The sequence below is a fragment of the Platalea leucorodia genome, assembly GCF_965183815.1.
Source record: "Platalea leucorodia genome assembly, chromosome: Z".
Classification (NCBI taxonomy): Eukaryota; Metazoa; Chordata; class Aves; order Pelecaniformes; family Threskiornithidae; genus Platalea; species Platalea leucorodia.
This window is the reverse complement of record NC_138858.1, coordinates 17,001,944-17,012,612: the sequence shown is the minus strand read 5'-3', so window position 1 is coordinate 17,012,612 and position 10,669 is coordinate 17,001,944. Positions and strand designations below refer to the sequence as shown.

The following is a 10,669-nucleotide window of genomic DNA, read 5'->3' as shown; positions in this document are numbered from 1 at the left end:
AGTCTGGTTTCTGCTTAAATTTAGTTCTCTGCAAAAACCGTCCTGGTTTGCAGTGGTAAAGTTGTGTCAAGCTAAGGTAATGCTTTTCAAGAAGCTAGCTGTTAGGTGCCTGTACGGAGAATCTCCCAAGTGTGTTAAATGCAGTACTATTTGATCTTTACTAAAAGGTCACCTCCACTAATGATCCCTTACCTGTTTCGCTTCCTTGGTTCCTGCACTGGCCATACTGTGTCTCTGGAGCAAGGGACAAACAAGGGCATGAGAGCTCTGTATTTGGGCGCTTCACTGTGACTTGAGAAATGCAAAGGGGATGAGGCATTTTTGGTTTATTCAAAAATTACAAAAAAATGTCACACCAGAACTTGTGAAAAGTGAATAAAACCGTTTGTTAACAGTGTGCTGAGTGTGAAGCCTGCAGTGCAATTTATAAAATGGAACAGAGCTTGGATATGTGCTTCACTCCGCTGTGAGAGCTGATTCTTCCCCTCAAGTCTTGTTCTTTGGGGTCTGGATGGGACATGATAGGAACACATTCGAGTGCCCTTTTCTTCTGCACTTTGTGCAAAACAATTCTGTAGACCCCTGTTATTGAGCTGCGCGCATCTCTTCCCCGGTTATTTTGAATGTGCTCTTCTGTGATTCCCAGGTCTTCTAGAATATTTTTCACTTCAAGTTCTTCCTCTTTGAGTGTGCTGATGTCTGATAAATACTTTGGATCCAGTTTAAACGGCTGTAAAGGTTTGGGGTACGGTATTCCTTGCATCCATTCACTGTTCATGATAAGTTTGACAGAGTACCGTTCGGTTGGTACTGGCTGAAGGACTCCTTTTATCAGTTTCTGGCAAGTTTCTGAGAGGCAGGGAGGCAAACTGTATGTCCCTTCAAGAATGCACTTTTTCAGTTTGGCCACTGTATCTGCCCGAAATGGCATGATACCCGTCGTCATGAAGTATAACAGGATTCCCAGTGCCCAGATGTCTACGTAAATGCCAACATAGTTTTCATCTCGGAAGAGTTCGGGGGCAGCATAAGGAGGAGAGCCACAGAAAGTATTTAAAGTTTCATCTCTTTTACTTATTGTGCTGAATCCAAAGTCTCCCACCTTAACACAGGTGTTACTGGTGTAGAAGACATTTTCTGCTTTCAAGTCCCGGTGAATGATATTATTCTCATGCTGTAGAACAAGAGGAAAATTTGGTATTAGCTTGTTCCCAGGAAAGTTCTGAAGTGACTAGCTCTTATCATCAATTAATTACCACACAGGAGAAAGGGAGTTGTCTTGGACAAAGTCAGAAATAAGCATTGCAGTGAAACTGAAAAGTTAAAAAGTATTTAAGCAATTTTAATTTAACTCTCTACTGACACAAAAAACAATGTAGGTGGAGAAGGTGGGAAGAAGGATGCTGTTTTTTTTAAGAAGAGCGGTCTCAACTTGGTAACTAATACCAAATATTTTCATGAGGCAGATTTGTGATGGCATCATGGCTAATCCTACAAGACTAGATACCTCCATGTGCAAAATCTGTATCTTTTCAGAGTTCAGAACGCTTATTTTTGCAATTACTACATTTCTATAATGATGTAAGTAAAAAATAATTTTTAACTAATTCTATTTTTGTATATATTGTAAGCTTGTGGACTTATGACGTGAAAGCTTTTAGTTCACCGAGTGAACTTAATCACAGATAGAGCAAGAAAGTTGCTACAATTCTGTTGCGTGATCTAATGTCCTGATAGAACAAGAAAGTTGCTACAATTCTGTTGCGTGATCTAATGTCCTATGAGGAACTGGTGGTGGCAGGAGAAAAGGACCACAGACTTGTGCCTGCTGGTATTTCACATTGTTGCAGGACGCCAAGTTCAGTGGTGTCTTCTAGTTTTAGAAATCTGAAATAAATACATACTTGTACTTTTTTCCCTTGGAAATGGCAGTAGTAGCCAAGGATTGAAAACTGAATTTGCTCTGCTTAGTGGCGATATACCTGTCTTGATTAGGTAAGGGTTTAGCTTCAGCTTTGAAATAACTAGGAGGACTGGACGTGTTTGAGCACTGTCTGCCCTACCCTTTGAAGTAGGAAGGTACATGTATCTGGAGGCAATAAAGAAACCCTTCGGCATCCTAAGATTTCTAAGCTGTTGTCAAGAACAGGCAGCGATCTTCTGTGCCCGTGTGGACCAGCAGCAGTGAGATGCGATTTAAGTAGCCTGGATTTGATGGCTTAGCAAAAGTAAAAAGTTTTGCAGAAGTCTCTGTGTACAAGTGAAGATGTGGCGAGCGTGTTAGTCTGGGTTTAATGCTAAGAAATAGATGCGATCTTGAACTGCAAAGTTCAGTAGCTGCAGGGTACCCGTCTTATGGAAAAGGTGTTGAAGCTAATCCATCACTTACAGGACATATGATCATTTTGTCAAAACATGTAAAAAATGCATACTCTTTATATATGCCACGAGCAGTTTGTAATGCAGTTTCTAGACATCTGACCTGGGAACACCCTTGCTTTTGACTTCGCCTGAGGCTATTACATGGCAGGAGAATACGAGCCACCGGAGGGCACCCCCAGCCAACTTCAACAAATTTTTTTGTTCTGCTTCTCACACTTGCAGAACAGTCTTCCCGGGCTTTTATGCTGTTGTTTTAAGTAACTGTAGTTACTGTGCAAGATTCAGACAAGATGGTACTGAAGTAGTTGATTGATTGCTTCTTTCCTGCCTTTACAAGATGCTTTGGGCTCTACACAAATAGCATCATCCTAAATCCAAATACTGGAGGCTAGGCAAGGGGAAGTGACTTGCTGGGTGTTAACATCACAGATTTGCGCCAAAGCGAGGACTAGGAATTAACTCTCTTAAGTGACAGTCTCTCACATTCATTAATAAGCAAGCCTCTTATCTGGAGTGCTTTCTTCTAGCAGAATAGTGACCGATCTTCAGGTGGAGGGAAGAAACGAAGCTTTGTTAGCTGGAGCCTACAGCAACTTACAACAGCCAGGAGCACACTGTTGCTAAAGGGATGGTTCCAGCCACCAGCTGTTCCCAGTTCAGTCTCCTCCGAAAAGCTGTCAACAGAGAGCCAGCAACTCGAGGTGGCTGTGAAAGCTCTCTCAGATACCTTTAAGACAGCTCTTCTCTAGCTGTTTTGGTCTTCAGAAGTGCGAGCCTGAAATCGTGGTAACAGTAAACCTACTAGTTGAAAACCAAAAGATACATTCACAAAATCTGCTAGAGCAGTGAGGGGCAGCATGCCTGTGGAAGAAGAGCAACTTACCATGTGCTTCACAGCAGACACGATCTGGGAGAAGATTATTTTACACTCTGTTTCTAACAGCTTCCCTTCTGTACTGATTTTAGTGAAGAGCTCCCCACCTCCTGCATACTCCATCACCAGGTGCAGTTTTGAGAGCGTCTCCACCACTTCATACAGTCTGATGATATTTGGGTGGTGCAGTTTTTCCATGCTGGATATCTCACGAGATAGCAAGCGTTGAGTCTTCCGGTCTAGCTTTGTCTTGTCCAAAATCTTAATTGCAACTTTCTCTGAAAAGAAAAACGCTTTTCCATGTTGTTGATGCAAAAGGTACAAATGGTAATACTATTTACTTACAACAATGCTTGGTTATAGAAGTCCAATGAAGGTTCACCTCTGATCAGTATAAGCTAAGCTGCAGAGGCCTGCTAAGCCTTGCAATCTGTCACATGCCCATGCTCCTTTCCATCTACAGCATCCTGCTCACTGCTGAGGTAGCGAAGGGCTGGCAGAGCCTCACAAGGGCTCATCAAATCACCTGCTGTCTTGGTCTGCCCCACTGCTGACAGGCTAACACCCGACTGATGGGCACAGGTAAAGCATCTGCTTTCGGTGTCTAATGCTGGTACAGAAAGTCTGCGCTTTCTCTTTCCTTGTTAGCTCGTCGCTCTTCAGATGAGCTAGGCCTGAGCCTGGTACTTGCAGACTGATGGAGTTCTCAAATTCAGGTGCTTTGTTTCAGAGCAGACAGACAAACGGGGGGGGGTAATTTAGGGGCCCTGGCTGTAACCCTGCAAGTTCATCGTGGAGATCTGTTTTTAAGTTGGTGTGACTTACAGAAATCCTCCCTAACTTCTCATCCCATACCCCCACAAATTCTCAGTTACCAAAATCAGTGTTGTAGACGTTTGTCTTTCTCAGGGTAACTGTGCCGGTTTTCCTAACACGTTCATGCATGAGTAGTTCTTGGTACTGCACAGAATACAGGAAAAGTACATTTTTATGTCTCTATGCCACAGTGGGCCGTGAATCCACATCACACGAATCCACATATTTTATTCTGAGGAACGGAAAAAAAGAGTGAGGTAGAATAAGTTATGCGGATTCTGTAAGACAGCAAATGTAGCTGTCTTACACTGTCCTGGCAATGTAAAGCTGCAGTTAAGTTCTACATGTTTCTGTAGCATATCTACAGAGAACACAGATACACGTCTGCAGCTGCACCACATCACCAGGCTAGCTCAGAGCAGTATGAATAGGTCAATCACAGTTGCTCCTATGTTTCTGTATTAATTGGTAGGTTGTGGCTTTTGGCTTCACTCTATTGAATACAGCTGGTATTTGAAAGATTAGTCTGGTTAAAATAGGTTTACAGTGGCTTTGTATAACTTGTCAGGACAGCAAAATCAAACTGGATCATGGCAATAAAAACAACTGTTTATTCCTGGGAAGAAGGTTTTTTTCCCAAGAATATCTTACTCAAACATTCACAGATTTCTTAACAATTAATCACCTTTATCGAACCTTTCAGGGAGAAACTCCACCTCAGTTTCTAGTACATGGGGGCAAATAAAAAAAAAAAAGTCAGTATTGTTTACTTGTTGCTTTAAGGGAAGAGTGAGAAGGCCATTACATTTGTACACGTGTTCCAGTATAACAGCATTCAAAATGTTTTTACTTTATAAAGTTATTTAACTCAGTGTTTCAATATATCTAAAGGAAGTGTTAAGGATACATAAGCATATATCTCTGTACAGATCAAGAAAACTCCATGTTTGGTGTATTTACCTTTCTTAGTAACATACATGCATAAATTGATCCCCCTGCTAAAGTGCGGCAGATATTCCAGGCAAACGTGATTCTTGTGAAAGGTGCCGAATTACTCCTTGACGTGCCTGTGTGCAGAAGGAGCCCGTGCTGAGTATCGGGCGGTCTTCCCCAGGTGCTTCTCTCTGACCTGCTCCATGCTTTCTAGTGAGCCCGTGAGGAACACGCATACCTACTCCCGCGTGGTGCTGATGCTGGTGTGGTACATCGGGAGGACATGCAGCTACCGAATGGTAACAGCACACGACACTGATCCTGGCAGAGCTCTGACTGCTGACCTAGGGGCGAAAGACTAAAACCCTGGTCACGTTGGTAGCGTATTGATCACCTAAACCAAGAGGAAAGAGCATCAGCTCGCCGTAGGTAATATTTGCACAACTAAATGCTTAGATACTACAGGGATAACAATTCTTACAATCTTAACTATGGAATTGCATCATTACATCTTGGTTTATAAATGTTGGGAGCATTTGGGCTTTAAAAAACGCCAATCTTCTAGGTTAAATTCCTTCCCTTTCCTTTTACTGGAATTTAATATTCCTCCTGCTCAGTTTTCCTGCAAAGTTTTAAAATGAAACGGGGTGGGGGGAAGGGGAAGTTTTGAACTGAAGGGCCTGATCCTGTTCACACACCACCATAAATCAGGACCAAGCTCCTTTAAATTTACATCATTGCAGTTGCATATGCATGATATGCAAAGAAAACCAGCCCACCTAAAGCATAAAAAACCTGACACCCTCCTTTGCTTTTTTAAACTCCTTCCCTCTGCTTCCAAAAAATGCTTGGTTTACAAATCCTGTATTACCCTTGCATGGCAGCAGTGCTGAACACAAGGGCGTTTTTAGCAGGCAGCTTATTTACCAAAATACTGAGTAACAAGAGATTTTGATTGACTATACGCAGTGTATGCTAAGGTTTGAAAAGAGCTAGCTGAAATCTTAATAAGAGAAGTTAAGGAAAAGGTTGAGAAATAATTTCAGGAAGAAGTGGTGTATGCTATGATGGCAAACGGAAGCAAAACACAAACAGAACCAAGTTAAAATTGCTTAAAAAAAAAAAGCAAACTAGGTGCCTGGACATTCTTGCCTTTGCAATTGATGTTTCACATTAAGCTGGCTTTTTACTAGCTGTAAATTTTGGATGCTCTTAATTGCATCTATTCAGCTGTGCTCTCACACTACATTTGTCACTGGAAGGTGTGTAAAATAAAGGTTACACAGAACTTAGGAACCTAACAGTCCTCAGCAAGCAACCCCACAGGTCTCTGGAGAAAATCTCTGCCAAAATTCAGGTTAATAAAGTGCAACACTCCTGAATGACTCAATACACATCATAGGACCAAAGATTTTCCTACAACCAAGTCAGCCCTTGTGAGAGAAACAACGTTCTTCATCTGATATGATCCTGCAGTTTTTTCCTCCCTCCCTCTAGAAAACTTTTTTCACGTACCCTGCTGTGACAGATCACCAGGGCTACAGAACAGCACACACGTGCAATTGTTACAAAAGCTCATCTTGGTAAAGAACGAAGTTGTTTCCTTTTTTTAATATAGGGTGACATGTAAGAAGAAAGACCACACTTAGAACTTAACGTTATGACAATAACTGAAGAGCTGAACAGCTGCCCGACACATACACCTCCCCTTACCACAGGGACCCAAACAGCATTAATAATGCAGCCTTTGTACTTACATAATCAGCAAAAAAAAAGACTTGTACTCATTAGCACTGTGCGGGAACATCACTTCATTACCAACACAACGATGTGCATCTACTGGAAAAAACAGAATCCTCTTTGTGGGTGGTGGTGGTCTGTGTGTATGCATGCGTGCATGTGTGCACACGCGTGCACACGTGTGCACACGCGTGCGTGTTCCTATTCTCCTACCCGCGTACTGTATTTTATGGGGACGGATAAGCTCACAGGCAGAGATGATCAGAAGATGTTTATCCTTCATCCTTCTTTCCTCATGACAGTTGAAAACTTAGTATCAAGAAATGACCTCCTTGCCCAGTGAACATTTTAACCAAAAAAAAGCTACTAACAAACCAAAGAAAAATAACTTGAATGATTTCTGGTGAAAAAGAACCTTTCAAGAAAAAAATTTACGGTTTGGTATTTAGTTTGTCCAAGCTTACTGTATTCACTGAAGTTCAAAAAATTTTCAATCATCAGCTCTATTCAAATGCTAAAGCAACCTGTCTCCTAAGTTTGTTCAACAGGTAAAAGGTTCATCCAGATCAAATTTATAACTTCCTTTCATTAGCATTCCTCCTGTTCCCAGCACAGGGCAGCACTTCCTCCAACAGTAAGCACAAGACAGTTTTCTCTGGAAGAAAAAAATCACAGAACAGAAGAGGAAATACCTTGCTGTGGGCCAAGTGGAACAGAGATGCTTTTCTGAAACAAGCAAAAACCAAAAAATCCACACCCAGTTAAAGCAACCCTTAGGTGCAGGCAGGCTTAAATTTGGAAAAAATAAATACCATCAGTTCCCCACTTTGATTCCCATTGCAACAACTGCTTCATACGAAGGGTAAATGTGAGCTTTCGTGCCTCTGCAGTCTGGGCTGAAAGAGGTGGTTAGAGAAAATAACAACAGGTAATACAGCATGAAGGCTTTGGGGTGTATCTTGTTCTCTCATCTGTAAGATGACGGAGGGAAGGAGAGTCAATCAAATTGGAAAGGAAAGACTATGAGAAAAAAAAACAGAAGATAGTAGTGTGCAAAGATGTGGGGAAAACTAGTCATCCCTCAGGGAAAACAAGAACAGTTTCTATTATTGCCAGACAGTCAGAGGCAGAAGAAGAAGATGGAGACAAGGTCTTAGTTATACCTGTAACTGAAGTGTTTGCTGCACTTAGTGACCTAGCCTTTCTAGTTCTTCCTAGGAGCAGCATATAGGGTGCTTTTCTGTACTTAAGAAAACTGATGGACAATTCAACACAAACCCGTTTGGCTGTACCAGAGCTTGTTTCCCTGCACTTGCTTAGCCAACACCTATAGCCCTGTCCCATCTTTTAAGAGTAATGAACCACCTAGAAATGAGTCAGTGAAGCAGGCATAAAATTTCTCACCAAAATTACTGTGACCAAATAAAAGCTTCATCCAGACTAGTAAAATTTGCAATGAAACAAAGGAAGCCTTGCTAACTGTGTCTGCGGGCAGGAGCGTGCCTAGCCAGGCTGCCCTGGGGGTTCACCACCTGTAGCCCTGCAGCCCACACGCTGGGGCAGGGAAGAGGGCAGATGGACAGGAGGAGTTGCAGGACGGGAGGCACAACACCATGATTCAAAGTGTGGGATGCTTGAGCCTGGGATGAGATATGTTAACTCCATGAAGTGCAGAGATTAATTCTTCCTGTAACAGCTGCCATCTAGAGAAAACACTTCTGGTTGCTTTAAAGCCTAATCCAAACCTAAGCGTTTATCTGTGACCCTGCCTACAGATTCACTCAGCAACAAAAATCAGACACACACAAACTATATGTGTATTTAAGGTTCAGACAGCATCTTTCTTCCCAAAGAGGTCCATTTGCATATCCACAGAACTAGGGCGTTCAGCACGCAGGTGACCCACGCAGCGGTGCCTACCTTTGGTTAGGGAATGAATTCCAAGCTTCACTTGTGAGAAATTCCCACTTCCTATTTCTCCTCTGACTCGATAGAAGCCAATTCTCTTTCCCAAGGTTAATTCTTTCACCACTTTTTCATTCTGGGACATATCCTGCATTAGTTTCTCAAATGGGGTCAGCCTGTGCTGCCGGCCCTCTTCATCTCCTCCATAGCACTCTGGGTGCCCATCATCTTCTCTGCTGTCCTCACGATGCCACCTGGAATAGCGGTGTTTTCCAAGACTTCCTCCATTCACATATCCTGTTGTCATAGTCTATAGGGTAATCACTTCCCCATTTAACAAGATGTCCTGATAAGGAGTGTAAATGAAATAATTCTGTATGAATATGCAATCCTGCACATAATGGACACTGCAACAAACTTAGCAAAAAAAGCAGCTTACTGAAAGTCCAAGGATTAGTTTAGAAATTACTTCAAAAGCAAATCTGGCGTATCTACATATTGCAGTCCTGGTCAGAATCAGAGATGAAACTGGAAGCTGTTTCCGTCTCTCTCCCACTAACCGACGTAGTGTGTCAGGCTCTTCATGCACAAGGTAAAAGAGGCTTTGCAATTAAAACTGTAAACTTTGTGCAAGAAAGCAGTGAGTTGCTCACTGTCTATGCAGTACATTTGACACACGCAAAACATTTGACATGAATTTTCAGGCTTCGGCTTGCTGCTTTGAAACTAACTTGACAGATAAAGGTCAAACAAATAGCTGATTAACTGCTCTGAATAAATCCAGATGCTTGCAGTTCATTTTGAATAGCTGACCTTCCGAGCATAGTTCTCCTTGATTCTGGTACCGGTCCAAGAGCTGAATGTAGGGTTTGCCTTTGATTCATTCTTCAGCCTGTGAGCTTGTCAGTGTGCCTTGGAAATGTCACGGTGCCTTGAAGCCTTGCTGTAAAAAGTTTGTTGCCCCTCTGTTTCCTTCTCATGGCCAGTTTAACAAAGCAACTGATCCTGGAAGATGACAGGAAAAGCACAATCTGTGCACTAGGCAAAAGAAACGCTGCGCCTCAGTATCCCTGCAGTCACATGGCAGGACAATACAGGATTAAGTAACTGCAATGTCACGTTAACCCTCCTTTATTTAGATGAGCTTTCTTTAACGCCTTGAGCCTTCTCAAAATTTTGCCAGACGCATGGTGTTCCTAAGCAGACAGATGAAGAAAGTCATTAAAACCTTTACATAACAGCCATACCCTTCACTAAATGACAGCACACCACATACCATTTCTCCAATTTAACTCTGTTTGGCAGCACAGATGAAGTCGTCCTTACTCTAAATACACAAGCAATCACTTACCTTTAAAGCAGTACACCATTTTTTTCTTCTTTACCTTTCTTCTTTAACCTTGAAATATAGTTGATCAGCAACTGCTAATCATGCAGCCGCGTGCCTGAGGGTGGTGAGCTGGGCACGAAAGCTCTGAGATAGCGCAGGCGGTGGCGATGCTCACCTCCCCTCCTCTCAGCCTGCAGCACCACCCGACTGAGGAACGTGGGAGACACCTCACTGCCGTCATGTACAGATTCACCAGACTGAGGGGGAGAGAATTAGACCAGTAACACAGCACCTGGGGCTTAGGAAAGGTAGACAGTCACCTAAGGTGCTGCACTGGAAGAGGGCATGTGACACTGCCAGGTGCAGCTGCCCTCTAAACCCCAATCTCCTGCACGAGCAGGAGGAGGAGAGGCCAAAGGCACCACGTAAGGGCAAAGAAAAGGCAGCTGGCGACAATTTCATTAAATAGGAATTGGAGTGGTACAGAAGCACTTGGCTGCTCCTATGGAGAGGCCGAGGTGAGAGACCCAGCCCTGGGGAAGCTGCTCCTTGCCCTGAGATGCATGTGAGTGATTCTGCAAATCGCTTCTCCTCTCTGTGCTGCGGCCACGCCGCTGACAGCTCTGCCCAGGGAGAGGCAGAGAGCCTGGCTTCTCCTCACCCTCAGGGTACAGGAGGGACTGTCATTT

The 10,669-nt window shown here is 43.1% G+C and overlaps 1 protein-coding gene across 3 annotated transcripts; it reads right to left on the bottom strand.

The window, feature by feature from the left end:
- Positions 1-256: 256 nt before the first annotated feature.
- NIM1K (NIM1 serine/threonine protein kinase) lies at positions 257-10,308 on the bottom strand. 3 transcript variants are annotated; one of them, XM_082336403.1, is made up of 4 exons: positions 9,464-10,308; positions 8,666-8,904; positions 3,266-3,534; positions 257-1,174 (listed from the first exon to the last, which is right to left on the bottom strand). In XM_082336403.1, the coding sequence occupies exons 1-4, from the start codon at positions 9,532-9,534 to the stop codon at positions 425-427; spliced, it is 1,329 nt and encodes a 442-aa protein (XP_082192529.1). In that variant the 5' UTR covers positions 9,535-10,308; the 3' UTR covers positions 257-424. The 3 variants fall into 3 exon arrangements, with proteins under 3 accessions (XP_082192529.1, XP_082192528.1, XP_082192527.1); XM_082336402.1 differs by lacking the exon at positions 9,464-10,308 and adding an exon at positions 9,090-9,257 and having other exon boundaries at positions 8,666-8,996; XM_082336401.1 differs by lacking the exon at positions 9,464-10,308 and having other exon boundaries at positions 8,666-9,257.
- Positions 10,309-10,669: the final 361 nt, after the last annotated feature.